The 22,315-nt window shown below is 36.0% G+C and overlaps 1 protein-coding gene across 2 annotated transcripts in view; it reads right to left on the bottom strand.

Moving 5' to 3' along the window:
- Window positions 1–22,315, bottom strand: part of SLC39A9 (solute carrier family 39 member 9) — a 46,029-nt gene that overhangs the window by 13,512 nt on the left and 10,202 nt on the right. Inside the window, exons 2-3 of one of the 2 annotated variants that reach the window (XM_043986108.1) lie at window positions 6,871–6,979; window positions 2,468–2,665 (exon numbers count right to left, since the gene is read on the bottom strand). In XM_043986108.1, the coding sequence (XP_043842043.1) occupies window positions 2,468–2,665; window positions 6,871–6,979 (307 nt within the window). Of the gene's footprint in view, window positions 1–2,467; window positions 2,666–6,853; window positions 6,980–22,315 lie in introns of those variants that run through there. The other variant, XM_043986109.1, reaches the window with a different exon arrangement.

Genomic DNA, 22,315 nt, shown 5'->3' with positions numbered 1-22,315 from the left:
GGTCTCAATAAGGTCCGCTCCAAAGTTGTGTCCATATAAGGAAGTATAAGGTCCACTCCTGAGTCACGCCCATACAAGGAAGAGGGGTGGGAATACTGCATTCCGATTAGCTAGTTTTTGCTCGTAGATTGTAACCCCACCAGTGATGAAAAAGGGGAAGGCCCATTAGAATTAGGGACTAGGATATAAAACAGGGCCTGTGAGCCCCCTTTCTGGGCACCCACTAGCTGCACACTAGGGTGCCTCCTTCTCATGAGAAGAAAATAAAGCCTTTGTCACTTCGATGCTGAGTTCCTGAGAATTATTAAGAAGAGGATGGACCACGGGTCTCCCTAATTTCTCATGGTGTCAGGCATCGTGGCAGAGAAGGCAGGGAGAGAGCTTCAGCAAGAGAACTCACAAGACCTACAAAATCTATGCTGTCCTAAAAGAGAGAGCCAAGAGAGCCTCTGTGGAGCCTACCAAGGATTTTTATCCTCTTTTGACAGAGGCAGGTCATTATACATAGATCAAAGCTAATTGGTTAACAACATTCAATTCCATTGGCTGACATGATTTGAAGGTGGTCCACATTAAAAAGAACTCTACAGATGACATCAGGGAAAAGACCTTCAGATTGCTTAAGGCAAAGTCCATTATCTAGGTGTGGTTTGATCTCATCAGTCCTTCACTAAGCTAGACAAAAGAGCCTCTCTCCATTTCTTTTGTTCCCTTAGGTTTGTCCCAGAGAGATTTGAAGTTTCTGGATTTTGTGGAGTAGGGGTGGGTAAGCACTGTGAAACTGATCTCTGGGTCCCCCCAAGAAATCCATTATTAATAATTATTTTCTCACAGTCCAAAGTCACCAAGATGGTAAGTGTTTGGGGCCGAATTGGAATTTAGATCTTCCAGCACTCTAATCAATACAGATTAATTTGTTTCAAATAGAAAAGTCAGATTACTTTGGAACCAATTAAAATGACTAAAGAATGCTCAAGTGACATAATAGAAATGGGTTAATATCAAAATGCCAGATCAGAAATAGGTTAGGGTCAGTAGTCAAAGATGCCAAAATATTTATTTCTTTAAGATATAACACAGGAGGGGCAGCTAGGTGGCTTGGTGGTGTAATGATTGGAATGACGCCACCTGCTGGATACTTACTGTAGAAGAGTTCTGCCCATGAAGGGAAGGTCTTTGAGGGCAAGACCAGGAGTCAGGAAGTGACGCGGGCTAGTGGGAGGAGGAAGGAAGAGACTGGCGCTCAGTCTCGCTCTCTTTCCTGAGGACGCTGGCGGAGAAGGGAGCTAGAAATGTGCTCTCCCTTTAATAGATAGGAATCTAGGCCTTTCTCTCTCTCTTTACCAAATTCTTATTCTCCTTAATAAATGCTTAAAAGTCTAACTCTTGCTAAAGCTTGTAATTGATTGGCGACCACTCATTAAATATTTTAGACAGTTTAGCTAGAATTTTAACCCTTAACAGTGGATAGAGCACCAGCTCTGGATTCAGGAGGACCTGAGTTAAAATCAAGTCTCAGACCCTTGACACATTAGCTGTGTGACCCTGGGCAAATCACTTAATCCCAATTACCACACGCCCCCCCCCCCCCCAAAAAAAGATATAACACAGAAGAAAGCAAGGAAAAGAATTATGGTTAAAAAAGGACCATACTTCATTACAGTCAATATTTAAACACTTGATTGAAAGACAACATGGTTAGTAGCCTAACCTGTCATTAAAGCAATAAGTATCTCAAATTCATTTCCAAACAGTCAGAAAAGAATCACCTTGATATGCTTTGCTTTAAGTTACTCCAGCCTCAATCTTTATGTTTGATGTTTTTCCAGTTTACATTTTTGGAACAAAAAATAATAATTTGCTTTTAAAACTGAAAGCTTTCCTCCTTTACAAACCTGTACGAAAATTTAATCTTTTTAACAGGTATCATCAAATCTGAGGAATTAATCTGTAACGACTTTTAAAATTCAGGAAAACTCTTATGAGGGGGTGAAACCAGGTGACCATGCCTATGAGAATTAATTTGCTAGGGTCTAGTTTAGCCTCTTACCATTCTACACCAGTCCAAGACACCACCATATATGAATCACCAAACACAATATTGAAATATTATCTATCTATCTATCTATCTATCTATCTATCTATCTATCTATCTATCTATCTATCTATCTATCTATCGAACCCTGGTTCAAAACACTTGTTCTAAACCTTAGAAGCACCTTAACAATGTGATGGTTTTAATGTAAATAAATAGGCCAAAGATTTGTTCTGCTACTATGTCCCACTTCAACAGCTCTCCCCAAAAGAAAAGATTTCACTGGATTCAAAGGAAGATAATGATGTCCTAAAAGATTTTCTTAGGAACCTACAGAATAATGTAATTACACAAGCCAGGATATTTAGTTATTTGTGATTTTCCAACCCAAGTTATTTAGACAGTTTCCAAGACAAATCTAGGGTCACTTACCTTCTGTAGAATGCATATGAGAGCTGCCAATCTGGTCCACCAGAAGCATGAAGACAAAGCCTAAGACGAGGGAAACACCAATATATGCATGTAGTCTTGTGTGATCATGGCTGTGCTCATGTTCATGTATAAGTGGTTTTTCTACTGCTTTGTCTGATGCGATCACATTCTGTGCCTCACTGGCCTGGTGGTGTTTTCCTAATGCAGGACAAATCAAAAGTTGGAAGGAAAAGGTACAAAAGAAGTCTTTATTTTGCTGTATTTTATTCCAAAATCTGTCCCCAAAAGAACTTATTTTCTAATCTTGCAATCATCTAAACATAAAGATGTTTAAATTTTCATGTTTCTTCTACTACTGAAATACAATTCTGTTTGCCCACAGTATTTCCAAAACTTAGAATAGAGAAGCAGACTTGCAAGGGAGAAAGGAAGCCATAATATTTCCCAATAGCCATAACATTCAAGATCTGGACCATAAAATTATGCTAACATCTGGTTTAAAATTATGGAAAGCTTTACTCTGATTGATCTGCCAGTGAAGAACAGAGTTAATTAATAATTATCACTCCTAGGTGACATAAAAAAAGAAAAGCAAATGACCTTTTTTTTTTTTTTCTTCAGTTTTCAGCTTTAAAAGCTGTAACCTTAAGGGAATCATTTAAACTCTTTGCACCTATTTCCTCATCTATACATTGGAGAATGATCTCCCACGGTTCTTCTAGTTTTAATATTGTGTACCATTCGTTAGCTGAATACACGAATAAAAAAGGCAGAGAAATATCCTCCAGATCAAATTCAATCCTTTCAAGAAACATTTTCTTTTTTGGAGATTTTGAAATGCAGCGAATCATTATAGTGCAAAAGCACTATCTTGTAACTTGGATGCAAACTCTTCAAGGACTCATCTTTACTTAACTTCATTAACATAGGCTAATAAAATGGGCAGTTACAAGAAGGTGCAATTAGCTAGTCTTTATATCTCCAAGTGTTCTTTTTAGGAAGAAGCAAAAGAAGTAATGTCAACAAATATGAGACCTTTATATTTTTGTAATTCAAAAAAAAGACGTGGAGATATATTCTAGGCTGCTCAATGAACATCCCATAAATACATCATGAAAGCTGAGGAACTTTACAGGTGGCCAAATAACACACAAAATACAGATTAAGGCCCTAACAGGTTTATAATCTTTGGTAAAACAAAAGTTAAAACTTAGATATGTATATGTGTATGTATCTATATTTCACTTCATAGAAAAAGTATACTCAAATACAGAATAAGAGGCTGTCATCATAGCCTGCAACAGCATTACTATAGGATGGTAATAGATTAGTTTCTTATTTAATGCTCAAGATTTCTGAATCAAGTTAATTATAATATACATATATCACTAAAAAACCCAATTTGAGGATAAAATTCTTGCATACTTGTCCTGTACATCAATGAAGAAGTAGAAAGAAAAAAAATCCTGCTTTATATCAACATTTCTCTAGCTATAGAATACATATCTTTATATTTTTTATCTCATGGACTCATGGATTAAGTAGCAAGGGCAAAAAAGGTGCAAATTATTTTAAAAATTTCTCTTAACAATTGATTAAAAATCTTCTTTTTTCCTAAAAAAAAAAAATGACAGTCATATTCCCCTAATAGGGACAGGTTCATAATTAGTGGTCATTTATCTGATTCCTACAAGGGTAAGTAAGCCACCTGTGAACACATTGCTTTGTGTTCAAGTTATTGTTATTCTAAAAACATCCTCTTTCAAAATTCAAATATGCTTGGGAAGATTTAATGTTAATAGTCTTCAACATCAAGTTATAATTATCAAGATTAAACTCCAAGGGTAGGTTATTGTGTGCTTTGGTAGATTCGCAGATATTTTATAAATTTTGCAGTTATTTGGAATGGGATTTACCTTTCTATTGCTTCTGTTTTTTTTTTTTTTGGTGAGCCAATTGGGGTTAAGTGACTTGCCCAGGGTCACACAGCTAGTAAGTATCAAATGACTGAGGCCAAATTTGAACTCAGGTCCTCCTGACTCCAGGGCTGATGCTCTATCCACTGTGCCACCTAGCTGCCCCCTTTTCTATTGCTTCTGGAAGATAACTGAGTAAAATCATTTTGGGTTTTGCATAAGATTTTATCCTTGTTTTATATGTTTATGTGAATGTTTTTGTTGATATTTATTAAATTTATTATTTAAAAATTTTAAGGTGTAACAAAAACATTACAGAAAAAAACAATTACAAAGGGGAAACTCACTGTTTCAAAGAATACAACATGGTTATAAAAACACACCTGAAAAGGTGGTAAAACACACTGTGACAGCCTATACAAATTATTCAATACTGAAGATATATGTGTTATTCAGACTGTCACGAATGTCAGACTTCTGTGACCTTGGCTTTAGATCCAACCTAGATTTTATTTACTTTAAACTACTGAGAAGTTCTCAAAATTTTGCTACTTTGAGAAAACATTTTTCTTTTTTTCCAGTTTTTTAAAAAATTATTTTTATAGTATTTTATTTCCCCTCAATTACATGTGAAGATAGTTTTCAACATTCATTTTTGTAAGATTTTGAGTTTCACATTTTTCTCCCTCCCTTATTCTTCCCAAAACAGCAAGCAATATGATATAGGTTATACAGGAGAATCATGTTAAGCATATTTCCACATTAGTCATATTGCAAAAAAGAAAAATCAGAACAAAAGGGAAAAATCACGAGAAAAACAAAACAAAACAAGTGAAAATATGAATGCTTCCATCTGCATTCAGACTCTCTAGTTCTCTCTCTGGATGTGGAAAGCATTTCCCATCATAAGTCTTTCAGAATTAATTGTCTTGTATCATTGTATTGCTGGGAAGAGCTAAGTATATCATGGTGGATCATCACATAATGTTGTTACTGTGTATATAATGTGAAGACATATTTTTCTTACAAATATAAAGACTATGATCTCTAAGGATTAAGTAATTCTGTTAGAGTTATAATTGTAAAAGGGTATCTTGTAAGTTTCTGTTTATATTCATAAAATTTAGTCACTCTTTATGGTCACAAAGCACTGGGATGGGTCTATCAGTAAGGTATTCATGAGCTTCCAAAATATCAAAATATAATGTCTAGAGAAGGAACACTGTCTGTAGGAACAGATAACCAAAGACCTTTTTAAAAATCCAAACGAACACTACTGTGATACATAAGAATTGAGAATATAGTGAATTAAACCTATTCTTTCTTCTTAGCACTGGTCAATCTAGAAACAAACTGCTGGCATTGAGGCATGTGGGAAATTTAGAAAGGAAAAGTCACAATGATGTTTAAAGGCTATAAGGTAAGATGTATGAAGAAAATTTAAATTAACTGGGATTATTCACTTTAGAGGTGAGAAAAATGGAGTTTTAACTGCTGACACTGAGTCAAAATCATTTTATAAGTGCATCTTGGACTGCATAAAATCTAATGAAACTAAAAAAAGATAAGAGATTCAATAAAAAGAATATCATCTAATATAAAGTAGCACAACTTATTCCTAGGAGTCCTTAAGAGTTGCCTTCTTTTATTCAAAAGATCCTGCAGGAACAAAGATGACTAATTACAATCTTTTTTGGTTCTTTTAAGTCATGGTCTGAATGCACTCTTGATTTGTCTCATCCCAGGTGGTCTCTTGAAATCATTATCTTTTTCATTCTGAATTTATATCATTTTCTATGTCTTCAGTTGATCGCACTGTAACCAAACCCCAATCCTCAGATAAAAAATATTAAATTTAACTCCTTTGGGGGGAGCTAGATGGCGAAGTGGATAGAGCACTGGCCCTGGAGTCAGGAGTACCTGAGTTCAAATCCGGCCTCGGACACTTAACACTTACTAGCTGTGTGACCCTGGGCAAGTCACTTAACCCCAATTGCCTCACTAAAAAAAAAAAAAAAAAAAAAATTAACTCCTTTGGATCAGCATTGTTTTTGTTATAATAGTTCATTAACAGTTTTCTCTAAATACTATCAAGCCCTCCAGCCCTTAATCACAAAACACAGGAGCATCTCTCACTCAGCAAACAATCTGTAGATGAGGCTTTACCTTTCTTCCTCCAGGTGAGCTCTATCAAAATAATTATTACAATCCATTTAGTATGCTAGTAAGACATCTGGAGAATAATTAGTTTTATTTACTATTTTTTCTCCAACTAGAGGTTTTTACCTAAATCTGGGTGACAGATAAGCTCCAACAGATCAGATGACTTGTCCTGGGTTATACTGACTTGATGCTGACCCTCTATCCATTATACCATTCTGCCTTTCTATGACAAACTTAGATAGTATTTACTCTCAGTGAGTTTCTACCTCACTAACTCAACAAGCCAAAATGTATCAAAAAATGAGACCTTATTTTCTTTCTCACCCTCCAGAATATCTTCATAAAGTGCATGTACTCCTTCAGGTACAATGACAGCCAATGCAGTTCCACAGAGAAGCCCGGCACCCAATACAGTTATCAGCTTTAGTCGCTCCTAGAATCAAACATAAGTACTATTAGACCATTGTATTAAGAAGAGAGGGAAAGAGGGTGAAGAGATGAGGAGGAAGGAATTTGAAATATTTATAATCAAGGTTCTTTCTCAAAGATCCTTGAGGAAGTTGAATGGTTCATTTAAGACCAGGCAAAATCTAGACATTTCTACTGTCTGATCTTGGGCTAATGAAAAGCTGGTTTGGTTTGTGTATGGCTTAATGAGAGTCTTGTTATTTTATAGTATCATTCTATACTTCATTCTTCTGGTTTAATTTCTTCATCAGTACAATGGAAACAATTCCAATTACTCCATTATCTTGGACATATCTAATTAGGATATTAAGAAAATGAATAATATATGGAATATTGGATATTTCTTTAAAATAAATAAGATAAATGCAATAATAATTGACATGTAATAGTACTTTACATAAATTATGTTGTTTGATCAATATGATCCAAATTAATTTTATATGACTATTATTTGTTACAAGGGATGGCTTAAATAAGGGAAGAGAGAATACTGTGTGGATAGTGATGCAAAAAGAAACATGGAATGGGTTACATATCCAAGAAGAGAAAAAAGAAAGTTCTGAAGAGAACCCAGATAAAGGCAATACTACTATTTTAGAATTTATGAAAATTTTATTTTAAAAGACTAAAAGAATTTATAAACTTGTTGAAAATAAATGCAAAAAGAACCAAATTTACAAAGCAAAAAATGAACAAGATAAAATGACAACTAAAAAATGTATGAGATATGAAACTTGTCTAGTAAGTTTTACAGCGAGATCTTGTATTATAATGAATTATTAAATTCAGTCAACAAAAACTTTTTAAGTTCCTACTATGTGCTAGGCATTATGTGCTAGAGACACAAAAAAGGGGAAAAACAAACAAAAACATAACAACAACCAAAAAATTCCCTGCCCCCCCCCAAACTCTAATATATGCTCTCATGGAGCTCAAATGGGTAAGACCATGCAAAAGTTCTGGACAAAGGGGTGTGTGTGTAATTAATTTTAGCTGGGACTTGAAGAAAGACAGGGAAAGTCAGGAGATGAAGGAGGGAGAGATACAGGTATGAGAGCAGATAACGAAAATGCACGGAGCTGAGAGATGAGTATCTTATTCAAGGAAAAGCAAGATGGCCAATGTTACCATATTACAGAATATGTGGAGGGAAGTAAGGTGTAAAAAAAAAAAAAAGATGGGGAAGATAGGAAAGAACCAGGTTATGAAACCAAACAGAGGTAGATCCTGGGGCTTATTGAGGAAGGAAAGCATCATGGCCAGATATGTGCCTTAAAGGAAGATCACTGAAAGCTGAATGGAAAGGGACTGATTGGAATGGGAAAAGATGTACTGAGGCAGGGAGACCAACAGAAAGCTATTGCAATGCTCCAGGCATAAAGTGATGAGGACCTGCACTAGTGTGGTTGTAGTGTCAAAGGACAGAAAAGGGTACACACCAGAAATATGATGATAGAATTGATAGGTATTGACACCTGATTCTATATGAGGGATGAGAGATAGTAAGGAATTGAGGTTGGCATCTAGATTGCAAGCTTGGCTGCCTGGGAGAATATAGTAGTACCCTCAACAGTAATAGGGAAGTTGGGAAAAGGAGAGGATTTGGAGGGAAAAGATTTTGAGTTTTGCATATGTTGAATTTAAGATGTCTATGTGACATCTCATTAAAGATGTCCAGAAAGCAGCTGGAGATGTGAGACCAGAGGTCAGAAGAGAAATTAAGATCTGAAAATCATCTGCATAGAGACAATAATTGAATCCACAGGAGCTGATGAGATCATCAAGCAAAACAGTATACAGGGAGAAGAGAAGATGTCCTAGAAGATATACTTGGGGGAATATTCATTGTTAGCTGACATGATCTGAATGAAGATCTGGTAAAAGAGACTGAGGAGCAGTAGGACAGGTAGAAAGAAAACCAAAAGAGGGCAGGCAGTGTGTCATGAAAACCTAGAGAGAAGAGAGAGTATCAAGAAAAAGAAAGTGATTAACAATGTCAAAAACTTCCAAGAGGCCAAGAAGGTGAGGAGAGGCCATTAAATTTGGCATTAAAAGGCCAATACATTTGGCAATTAAGAGATCACTGGAAACGTTGAAAACGTTTCAGTTGAATGATAAGGTTGATCCAGACCATAGGGTTTAGTGGTGGGTGATAAGAAAGGAAATAGAAGCATTGAGTGTAGACTGCTTCCTCAAGGTGTTTAGCAACAAAAGGTATGAGAGATACAGTATGACAACTAGTGGATATGGATGGATCACATGGACTTTTTTTTTAAGGATATGGGAGACATGGATATATTTATAGTCAGTATAGAAGCATTCAACAGAGAGGGGGAAAATGAGGATTAATAACTAAGTAAGGATGGGAGAGAGGGCAATCTGCTGGGGAAGATGGGACAGGAATGGAATCATTTGTTCATGTAAGGGGTTGGCCTTGGCAAGGTGAAGGGCCACCTGTTTATGTGAGACAATGGTGGAAGAGATAGAGGTAGAAGCCATATAATTTTGAGATGAGGAGGACAAGAGAAGAGGAAGCTCTCAGTGAACAGTTTCAATTTTTTTCAGTGAACTATAAGGTCAAGTTCTCATGTGAAAGGGTTGAGGAGGGAAAAGTGACAGGTTTGAGGACAGGTAAAAAGACTTGGAAAAAACAGAGGTGGTTACAGGGAGAGTGAACTGATTAAGGAGGGATATAAAGACTCCATTGCTGCAGTGAGGGCCGAGTTGAGATATATAACAAATTTGTAGTGGACCCAGTCAGTATGGTTTTGTGATTTTCTCCAGCTTCATTCAGCAGCAGCAGCAGCAGCAGCAGCAGCAGCACATGAGTAGGAAGGAAGACAGAATGGGGAATAATCCAGGGCTGAGGCTTGGCAGGGCAAGATCAGTCATAGATAAAAGAGAAAGAGAGTTGAGAGAAGAGTGTAGAGTTGAACTGGTTCACTGAGGGATTATGGGGAAAGGAAAATGGAGCCAGTACAGGGGTGATGGCCTGGGAAAGAACTGAAGGGTAGTGTGATTAGAAATTGAAGAATAGGGGGCGGCTAGGTGGCACAGTGGATAAAGCACTGGCCCTGGATTCAGTAGGACCTGAGTTCAAATCCGGCCTTGGACACTTAACACTTACTAGCTATGTGACCCTGGGCAAGTCACTTAACCCCCATAGCCCCACAAAAAAAAAAAAAAAAAGAAATTGAAGAACAGGGTTAGGGGCTGTGAGGCAGAGGGAGAAGTAGAATAACAGATTATGATCAGACAAAGAAAATTCAGAGTTCATGAACATGGAAGTAGAACACTTGTGGGTGAAATCAATGGCATAAAAATCTTTGTGTATAGCTGAGGTGGGGTGGAGTTAAAGGTCAGGGGAAATAGGAACTGGGGAATTAGGGTGCTTGAGGGACATGCTGAAGTCCTCTAGTATTAGGGCAGAAATTGAGGAGTTCAGAAAGCCAGAGCCAGGCACTGAACTCGTTGAAGAAAGTGTCCTAGAGATAGGTAGATTACAGCTACCAGAATCTTGATTAGGTGTAGTTACAGATTGAATTAATCTCAAAAGAGAAGTTATTAAATTATGGTGATAGAAGGAAAGCCTAAAAGCAGGGAATATTCCAACTATCCCCTTTCTCCTCCATGGCTCTAAGGTATGAGTTCAAGTGCAACCAGTACTTAAAACAGTGGCTAGTAAACTGTGATGAGAGAGAGGAGAACCAGGTCTCAGTGAGCACAAGAAGATGGAAGAAGTGAGAAAGAAAAAAGTTTATGATGAAAGCAAGTTTGTTATCTATGTGGCAGGCATTCTAGAAAACATGGTGGAAGGGTTAATGGCTTTAGAGTGGGATATTGGGGGGGGATGATTGAGAGGGATAGGAATATGGGAAAAATCAGTGGGTAATGTTACACAGAGAATAGGGTTTGGACCATGCTAGCCAGGGGTTCAGAATCATTGGGATTTGGGGGAAAGCTCTGAGGAGTCACTGCTTCAGAATCACTGGGATGGGGAAGGCATGATGTAGCAGGAGAATACTGATAAAGGGATGAATTCTGGTAGGTTATTATAGTCTCTAGGGGCTTGACTCTGGGAGGAGGCATTGGGAAGTGGTGTGTAGCTTGACTAGAGGGCAGAGGAAAAGAGGGTACTCATAGTTGTAGAGTTTTAGGTATGAAGGTGTACAGGACTTTAGAAAAGGATACTAAAGAAAGATTTCATGAATAAAATGTCATTTAAGTTCAGTTTTTATATGATAGGTAGAATTCAGTAAGGTAAAGAGTACTTCAGAGAGAAAGGACACAATGAGTAATGACAAAGAAACAATAAAGCACGAGGCATGTGGGAAGTGGGGGGAGGGTTAGCAGCTAAACCTTTCTCTGAGCTCCTCTCCAAACTAAGAACTTTCTCCATGATGACACAATAGACTTCTCACCCTGGAAGCTCACTCTGCTCTTGCAGCTTCCCCCACAGTAAAGCTTCTTGTGAGCAGAGACTGACTTTCTGTTTGTATTTCAAGCACAGTATAAGTGCTTAAAAAATGCTAATTCTTATTACTCTGTTGTAGTACAGGGTTCATGTAATTAGAGATAAACTGGAAAGTATACCACGGGGTATACAAGAAGCCCCAAATTTAAGTTCTAACAGTTGTGTGTGTGTGTGTGTGTGTGTGTGTGTGTGTTTAATGAGATGAGGGGGTAATTGTTTAAAACTTGAAAATTATTTTTCTGAAGAAATAATATCATAAGGAAGATCTGAGTTCAGATCTGACCTCTAACACTTACTAGCTGTGTGACCCTGGACAAGTCACTTTTTTTAAAATCATAAAAGTATTTTATTATTTTCCAGTTACATGTAAAGATAGTTTTCAACATTTGTTTTCATAGGATTTTTAGTTCCAAATCTTTCCCCCATCCTCCCTTCCCTCCCTGAGATGGAAAGCAATCTGATATAGGTTATATATGTATAAACATATAAAGCATAGTTCTGCTTGTGAAAGAAGAAGCAGAACACAAGGGAAAAACCTCAAAAAAGGGGAAAAAAACCAGCCAAAAAGTAGAAACAGTATGGTTCAATTTGCATTCAGAATCCACAATTCTTTTTTCTGGATATGGAGAATATTTTCTATCATGAGTTTTTTGAAATTGTTTTGGATAATTGCACTGCTGAGAAGAGTTAAGTCTATCACAGTTGATCATCACACAATGTTGCTGTTACTGTGTACAATGTTCTCCTGGTTGTGCTCATTTTGCTCAGCATCAGGTTTCTCTGAAAGCCTCCTGCTCATCATTTCTCACAGCACAAAAGTATTCCATTACAATTCATGTATCAAAAAACCCCACAAAAAAACAATTAATGTATCACAACTTGTTTAGCCATTCCCCAATTGATGGCCATTCCCTTAATTTCCAATTCTTTGCCACCACAAAGAGAGCTGCTATAAATATTTTTGTACATATGGGTCCTTTTCCCTCCTCTATGATCTCTTTGGGATACAGACCTAATAGTGGTATTACTGGGTCAAAGGGTATGCACATGGACAAGTCACTTAACCTCTATTTGCCTTAATCTACTGGAGAAGGAAATGACAAACTACACTGATCTTTGCCAAGAAAACTCCATGGATTGTATGTTCTGTAGGGTCACAAAGAGTTGGATATGACCAAGCAGGTTAAAGAGTGTTTAACAAATCTGATTTGAGCCTCATAACGCAATAACATAAGTAGTTCAAATATTACTACTGCCATTTTAAAGAGAATTTTAGAATTGAAATGACTTTCTCAAGTTCACACAATTAGCAAAAATATGACTCATAACTGATTCTTTGGAATTTAGTGGTTTTTTCTACTATCCTACTGATTTTTGGCACAGTATTTCTCATCTGGCCCTTAAAACCCAGAATACGGCTGAAATAAAATTAATATAAATTTCTACCTGTGAGCTGATTTATGACAGCAATGGAACATTATCTTTTTCTCTTCCCTTGATTTAGTACATTATGGGTTGCAAGTGCTTTTGTGTGCTAGCCTTAGAACTTAGCCAACACTTTAAACATTATTTCTATGGGGGAATTTGGGGTCTGAGTTCAAATTCAAAATACCAGATGGTCTCCACTCTCAGCTGAAAAAAGGAGATGCAAAATCCCTTATTAGATATCATATTGCTTGCCTTCTCAATGTATTGGGGAGGAGCAGAGGGGAGGGAGAGAATCTGGAACTCAAAATTTAAAAATATAAATGTTAAAAAAAAAAATCCACCCCCCCCAATCTTATTAGAGGTTGGTCAAAATAATAAAAGGAATATTTTCCACAGCTTCAGTGCAAGCTATCACCTAGAATAATGACTCATATTTTTTATAGTGCTCTAAGGTTTATAAAACATAAAACAATATTATGAAAAAGTTACTGCAAATATTATTTCCATAAAAATAAGAAAAAAGGTTCAGAGAAGTTAAGTGAGGTGTTCAAAGTTAAACAGTAATGGCACAGTAGTTAAGTGTCACAACTAGGACTGGAAGCCAGCTGTCCTAAGTCCAGCATTCTTACCTATATACCATCTTACCACATAGTCACTGTGCTTGCTTAACTTCTGTCAAGGAAGGAAAGTCATCTGTACTTTTAGTATCATTCACATTGGTTATATAGAAATACTTTTAAATTGGGAGCTGCCACAAACATTGATTCACTAGTTAAATACAAAAGTAGGAGAAAAACACTTTGAAGAGGAAGTAGGAGATATAGAAGGAAGTTGTAGAGAGAGGGAGGAAAGAATGGAAAGAGAAATGAGAGCAATGCAGGAGAGTCATGAGAAAAAAGTCAACAGTTTGAAAAGCCAAATGGAAAAGGAGATTAAAAAACTGCCTGATGAAAATAATTGCCTAAGAATTAGGATTGAACAAATGGAAGCTAGTAGAAACCAAGAAGAAATGGAAGCTTATGAGAAACCAAGACACAGTAAAGCAAATCCAACTGAATGAAAAAATAGAGGGCAATGTAAAATATCTCCTTGGAAAAACAGCGGACCTGGAAAATAAATCTAGGAGAGATAATTTGAAAATCATTGGACTACCTCAAAACCACGACCAAAATAACAGCTTAGACACCATCCTCCAAGAGATTGTGAGAGAAAATTGCCCTGATATTCTAGAAGCAGAAGCTAAAACAGAAATTCAAAGAATCTACCAATCACCTCCTGAAAGAGATCCCAAAAGGAAAACCTCCAGGAATATTATAGCCAAATTCCAGAGATCCCAGGTCAAGGAGAAAATATTGCAAGCAGTTTGAAAAAAGGAATCCAAATACTGTGGAGCTCCAATAAGGATAAAGAAAGATCTAGCAGCTTCTACATTAAAGGACTGGAGGGCATGGAATATGATATTCCAGAGGGCAAAGGAACTAGGACTACAGCCAAGAATCATGTACCCAGCAAAATTAATCATAATCTTTCAGAGGAAAAAATGGGATTTCAACGAAAAAGCGGTCTTTCAGGCATTTGTGATGAAAAGACCTGTACTGAATAGAAAATTTGACTTTCAAATACAAGACCCTGGAGAAACATAAAAAGGTAAACAGGAAAAAGACTTAATGAGGGATATTAAAAGATCAAACAGTTTACATTTCTACATGGGAAGATAATACTTTGAACTCATAAGAACTATCTCAGTAAGGAATTCACAGAAGACACAAGTCTGAACTGAATATGAAGGGATGATATCTGTAAAGCATTTATGTTTTGTTCTTTGTGGGGCAAACAGGGTAGGGTGTCTTATGTCTGGCATCAGATATGGGCTTGGGGACTCCTGGGTCCAGGGCTGGTGCTTTGTCCACTGTGCCACCTAACTAACCCATGATGACATCTTTAAAATAAGGTTGAGGTGTAGGAGGAATAGACTGGGGGAGGGGGAAGGGGAGAGATGGTCTGGGGAGAGGTAGTTCACATGAAGGAAACAAGAAAAAAGCTTATGGAGGGGAGGGGAAGGGGGGAAGGAGTTGGGGAGTGAGTGAACCTTAATATCATCAGAATTGGCTCAAAGAAGGACTAACATACATACTCAAGTAGGTATAGTAGTATATTTTTTCCCTGAGGGAGGTGTGAGAGCCAAATTGGATATATGGAGCATTAATCTCCCCCATTAAACTTTCCCTTTTATATATATATATATATCTCACAGACCCATAAGAAAAAGGAGCCACTGAACTTTAATCTGTGAGGGATCAGTTTGTTTGTTTTTTTATTGCTTGGGAATTAATTAGACAACAAGAGCTGAAACCAATTAGGGAAATAAGGAAAGAGAAATATAAATGAATAATCTTAGATCTAAGCTTAGTCTATTCCTTTATAAAACTCACTGAATCCCAAACTGCCCGCCAGACTGAGAAGCCCTGAAAAGACTGAACACCAAACCATGTGCATTCCTTTCAATCCTGCTCAGTCACTGCTAAATTCGCACCAGAGAGAGAAAACTTCCATTCCTGCCCTCACTTTTAAGTTCCTCGTGTTCTCCTCCCCAAAAGGGAGGTCCTTCAAAAGCTGCTTCAGTAGCATGCACAATCTCTCAAATAATTCAGTTAAAACTTCAGATATTAATCTTTACCACAAATAATTTTTACCACAGAGGGGAGGGAGATGGGGGGGGGGAGGGAAAAGAGAGAAGGGCAGATTGGGGGAGAGAGCAGTAAAAAGCAAAACACTTTTGAGGAAGGTGAAGATGTTCTGCATTACTGCACAAGTATGACATATTGAATTGTTTGATTTCATAGGGAGGGTTGAGGAGGGAGGGAGGAAGAAAAATTTAGAACACAGAATTAGCTCAAAGACCTTAATCTCATCAGAGTGGACTCATGAAGGGAATAACATTCACACCCAATTGGGAGGAGTAATATATTTAACCCTACAGGAAAGTAGGAGGGGAAAAGGATAAGGTGAAAAAAGGGAGTGCAGAGCGGGGGAAGGGACAGTCAGAAGTAAAACACTTTTGAGGAGGAATAGGTTAAAAGAAGGTAGAAAATAGAGTAAATATCATGGGAAGGGATTAGGATGGAGGGAAATAGTCATGATGATTGATTATAATGGCAAAACGTATGGTACCTACTTTGCTGGGCTATTATGAAAAAAATTCTCTGTCAAGTTTAAGGTACTATATACAGGTTATGATGAACAGGATACTATCAGAAAAACCTGGAAAGACTTACATGAACTGAAGCAGAGTGAAATGTACTGTATACAAAATAACAGCAATAGTGTAAGATGATCTGCTGGGAAGCATGTGGTTATTTTCAGTAAGGCAATGATCCAATATAACCCTGAAGGACTTATGAAAATTGCAACCCATCTACAGAGAAAGAACTGATGGTATCTGAAAACAAATAGAAACACATTTAAAAAATTTTTTTTTCCCTCTTTGACAATTCCTTAATCTGAAGATTTTTTTTTTACTGTTTTCTTTCACAACCTAGCTAATGTGGGAATGTTTTCCATGACTACTCATGTATAACTTATTTTGAATTGCTTGAGTTCTTGTGGATGGGGGGTGGGAATGGAGGGAGGAAGAGAAGTCGGAACACAAAGTTTTAAAAAATTGATGTTAAAATTTGTTTTTACATATATTTTGGCAAATAAAATTCTATTCAATACCAAAAAAAGCAGCAGGAAAACAATTTTAGTATAACTGTTTTTTACTTCACGACCAAACTGTATATGTACACAAACTTTCTTCTTTAAAATGGGAATAAGACAGAGTTATCTGTGTCACAGTACTCACAAATGTTAGGGAAATGAGTTATGCTATATGAAAATGCTTTCATTTCTTTGGGTGGCATGCATTCAATAAACCCAAGATATTTTTATTTAATGCTAAGTATACAAAGAAATGTTATTCTAGGACTACAGATGTCTTTCAATTAATCAACCCATATCCCTTAAGAATTATCAATTGTTTGACCTTGGGCAAGTCACTGAACCCTCATTGCCCTGCCCCCCCCCCAAAAAAACTCCAAAAGAATATTATCAATTGTTAAAATTTTTTCTCAACTCTTCCTAGGGAAAGGTAAACGATAAAAGATAAATCCCACAATTTGATTTGAGAGTCTTGGTTTCATAACATTACAATGTAAAAAAAAAAAAGAATAAATTACCAGGGCAGAAATTTGTTCTGTCAGCATCTCTAGCACATTCAATAGGAAACAGAAATGAAAGCTATCTTTTGCTATGATAATTAAGAGGAGATAAGAAGCTATCAAAAGGAACATTAAAAAAATAAAGCTGTATTATATTAGCTACATTAAGTACCTGGGATATAATTCACTCAGCCAGCAACTTTGAAAAGAGATCCTAAATGAAATAAGGGTTAAAGGTTTCAGTGTGGTACTCAAAAACATTTCCCAAGATCTCCCAATAATAACCATTTCTAGAACTTGGCAATTACTTGCACTCTATCTACATATCTGTCAATAATAAACATTTTTATCTAAAAATTTGAGTTCCAAATTGTATCCCTCCTTCCCCCTCTCCCCTCCCCGAGGTGGTAAGCAATCAGACATAGGTTATACATGATTTGTACTTTATTTAAACATATTCATTGATATTTTAAATTATTATATAATAAAAATAGCTTATAGATTTATATGTTGCTTAATAGTTGCATAATATGAATCAAAAAAAGCAGTGGTGATCATAGTTCTGAATTAATTTCTCAGTAGGTATTTACTGAGAAGGAAAGAAAGAAGAAAGGAGGGGGAGGCTATAAGTTAATTACTAAGATCCTACTATGTGTCAAACACTGTGTTAAGTGCATTACAAATGCTTATAATACTCAATGCCTTCACCTTAATTAATGCACACTTAATGTGTACTTAATTTAACCTTCATGAAATTGGAATAGGTTTGTAAGTGATCAGAGGAAAAAAATTTTCATGACTTACTTTAAACTTAAGGTATAAGAGAGACACTATCACCATAAGAGTAACTTATGAGTATATATGTGTACCACACACTAATAATTTTCAACTTATGATGAAAGTTTTGATATAAAAATTATTTTAAACACTAAACATTCAACTGTTCCCCATAGCTGCAAGATCTAAATTTATTTATAAAAGCTATTGACAAAAATTTTATAATTACCCCAAAACTCAGACTAATAGCCAATTTAATTTCAGTGACATTGTTATGACAAAGCCACTTGCAAATTTCACCTGCTAGAATTCTAAATGTGAACATCTAAATGGTGTGAGAAGTATGAATAGTTCTGTGATCCATATCTCATATAACAGTCTTATTTTTTAAATTATTCAACATTTATTTAGTGTCTGCTCTATGCAAGGCACTGCATACTACATACAAGATACAAGATACTAGATACAAGGAGCAGTTGACTCTGAGACACCATAGGGCTACATAATGAGGAAGATACAAAGATAATTATACTACTCTTGAGAGGCTTACAAACTACACCATAAAAACATGTTCAAGGGATATTAGCTACTAAAGCTACATATTCACATAAGCATGGAAATTTAGAGAAGAGACCACAGGTGAATTATTTAATACAATTTCCTTTTTTTAAAGATAAAGAAACTGAAGCCCAAAGATGTGCCCAAGGTCAGAAAGCTAGTAATTCATTAACGGCAGAAGTAGGACTAAAATCCAGGCAACGCTCTTGCTACTCTACCACTTGGCCCTTCATAATAATATTAAAGTAGATAGGAGGATTAATAAGGTGGAGAGCTTTCAGAGGTCATTGACAGTCAGTGACCAAGAATGCAAAGGCGCTAGACAGTCTATGATAATCAGTTAAAGGAATGAAAAATGTCTAAAACTGAGAAGGTATAACAAGCAGAGAAGGGAGATATGATTATAATAAAATATTTGAAGGGTTTTCATTTGGAAAATGTTTGGCACCAGAAGAAACTGCAAGGAGATAGACTCCAGTTTAATAAAAGGGCTGGTGCTTTATCCGCTGTGCCACCTAACTGCCCCCAATAAGTACACTTTTAAGACCACTAGTAGTTCTCTTCCTATCATTATTATTATTATTTTTTTTGGTGAGGCAATTGGGGTTAAGTGACTTGCCCAGGGTCACACAGCTAGTAAGTGTTAAGTGTCTGAGGTCGGATTTGAACTCAGGTACTCCTGAATCCAGGGCTAGTGTGCTTTATCCACTGTGCCATCTAGCTGTCCTCTTTTCCTATCATTATTAAAAATTTTTAGAAGTATATTTTTATTTATCTTTTTGTTTTAAATTGCCTGAATTTCCCCCATATCCTCCTCTCCCCTCCCAGAGAACCATACTTTATAACAATATTAAAGAGAAGATCAATATATTGAAAAAAATCTGACATCATATGTAATGTTCAGCACATCCATGGACCACCCTGCCCCTTGCAAAGGAGTGGGGAGAGGATATCAATATTTAATAACTACTTTATTTTTTGTTTTTAATTTACAATACCATAGCATCACATATAGTACATATAGGAAATGAATTTATGTGTGAAAAATGGCAAAATTGTAAATGGCAAAAAAGAAAGAAAAATAATTTTCAAAAAATCATTAAAACATCCTGACTTCTGTACATACAGATATAGGTTATATAAAACTACAGAAATGTAGTTACATTACAAAATTCCCACTATGCTCTTAGTCATACTATAACCACTAGAAATGGAAAGCAAAATAAAAGATAAACAAAATATAATAAAACTTAGCATGGTCGGGGAATGTCATTCTGCAAAGTTTTTTGGTAGCATATCTATTCAAGCACCAATGTTAAATTTAAAATCTTTCTAAAATAAATTATACATTTCCTTTTTGTCTTACTGTTTGTCCTTCATTCTCAAAATGAATTAGATTTAAGTGAGGGAGGGCTGTTCAAGGTCACCAACCTCACTCTCTCCCCCAGAGTAGTCTGGGTCCAATGGCAAGATATATACTAGGACAACTGGGGACAGTTCTGGATGTTTAAGGCAACTGGGGTTAAGTGACTTGCCCAGGGTCACACAGCTTGTGTCTGAGGTGATATTTGAACTTAAGTCCTCTCAACTTCAGGGTCAGTGATCTACCAACTGTGCCACCCCCTTATTTTCTTAAACAAAGCACAATGAACATACAATTTAACCTTTTATGAATAATTCAGGGACACAATTATGATAGTGATCATCTTCTAAGTCCACAAGAACATGAGTGGCTGTTTCTCTATTAAATGACTCCAGGTAGCTGAACTTTTTTTTTTCTCTTTTTTTCAATAGATATCAAATCTCATTATTGTTAGTATAACTAATAAGCTATGACTTTGAGACCAGATAATAAAGCTGGCCCAAGAAATTATTCTATGATTAAAAATACAGGAACTTTGTTGTATCAACTTTGCTTTTTATTTTAGGCATTCAAAGTCTTTTTTTTTTTTTTTGGCTTACATTTGAAAACCAAAAATGAGTTCCAGATATTTGAAATGTAACTCATATGGTCCTAAATCCACTATTTAGTTCATTCTTTCACCATTTGTGAGGCACATAGTAAAGCTCTTAATGTTTGTTGCCCTATTGCTTCTCGATGTCTTAATGCAAAAATTGTAAATAATTATTTAAAAACAAACTCTAACAAGCTTTGGGAAGCTAAAATGTGATTTTCTTTTTTCTTTTTTTTTTTTTTTAGTGAGGCAATTGGGGTTAAGTGACTTGCCCAGGGTCACACAGCTAGTAAGTGTTAAGTGGCTGAAGCTGGATTTGAACTCAGGTCCTCCTGAATCCAGGGCCAGTGCTTTATCCATTGCACCACCTAGCTGCCCCAAAATGTGATTTTCTAAGTCCATGGGAGTCTACTACCAGACTGTGCATTTGTATATACTGTATACTATATAAATAGCTTGACATGGTCAACTTACATAATTTTCTGGATAAGTCTAGCCAAAAAAAGTTTGAACAAGATTGAAAACCCTTTGTTACACTTTTGGAGGCAGATTTCCATTAACTACAGGTTTTTTTTCAAGAAAAGGTTATCTCAGACTTCTCCAGTCTTTTATTTTTGATGTCAATAAAATATCAGTGATACGATCTGGATTTTAAAGTTGTTATACTTAACACATATTAGAATTGCATGGAGAAAAATGCCTTTAAAGTATTGTCCTTAGCAAAAAGTTAATCAAGCATGCCAAATTGTCGACTGCTTAAACTACAGAAAGTGTCAAATATTAAAAGAGGCAATTTAAAAATTTCAATAATTCATCTTTTCATTTCTTCTAAAATTATCATCAGAAATAGTTTACACAAGTTTTAATTCACAGTCCAAAAACCTTTATCCATTTAGGGGTAAGAAGAGATAGGGACTGGACTGTGATTTTACTGGCACAGGGAATTCCTGGGTGAAGAACTATCTCTATCAGTGCAGGTCTGCATCCTCTCTGCAATTTATAGCTTTAGATAGTTGCCTAGGGCACTGAGAGGTTAAGATTTACTATATTCAAATATAGTTACAACAATTAAGGACTTATAAAAATGTCCAAAGTTGAGAAAAATCTAAGCTACTGACTTTCATCTCCAGATATACTACTGGAAAATACAAAGTTTAAAAAAAAAATCAGTACTTTAGAAATGGATAAAAATCTGTGATACCACATAATTACATGAAATAGTGCAAAGAATATAAGTTTTACTTTTTCACCAAACAAAAGAGCTCTTCAGACACAACAAACCTTTCACTTTGTGCTGACTGAATCTCTATGTCCCAAATGCAGTTATGGAAAAGGGCCAATTGTTATATTCAGATACATTCAAAACTTTATTGTTAGGGTCAAAAGGGTTTAAGAGGGTGGGGGGAATATTACTTTTCTTTCTTTTTTTTTTTTTTAAGTGAGGCAGTTGGGGTTAAGTGACTTGCCCAGGGTCACACAGCTAGTAAGTGTTAAGTGTCTGAGGCCGAATTTGAACTCAGGTCCTCCTGACTCCAGGGCCAGTGCTCTATCCACTGCGCCATCTAGCTGCCCCGGGAATACTACTTTTCATCAGCTTATGATGGAAAATTTCAAGACATTTACACTAATAGAATCAATTCCAAACTCAGTGTTTTTTATGCTAAAATGGCAAAATGATACAAAAAAAAAAAAAGAATTTCTGCTTTCCAAAAACCAAATACACTGCCACTGCTTTTTCATATCTCCCTTACTGGAAAGATCTAAACCAAAGTCTTTGAAGGGATTATGCTAATGTACTCTCTTCTCTAATTGTCTTGTATTCTTTCCTTGCAATTTTATTAATCTCTTGATTTTCTGAATTTGTATTTTGGTAATCTGTAATTTTGTAATTTGTAGTTGTGGTTGTTTGA

Source organism: Dromiciops gliroides, chromosome 2, assembly GCF_019393635.1.
Source record: "Dromiciops gliroides isolate mDroGli1 chromosome 2, mDroGli1.pri, whole genome shotgun sequence".
In the NCBI taxonomy this organism is placed as follows: Eukaryota; Metazoa; Chordata; class Mammalia; order Microbiotheria; family Microbiotheriidae; genus Dromiciops; species Dromiciops gliroides.
Note: the sequence above shows the minus strand (reverse complement) of the source record. Positions and strands in the feature narration are given on the sequence as shown.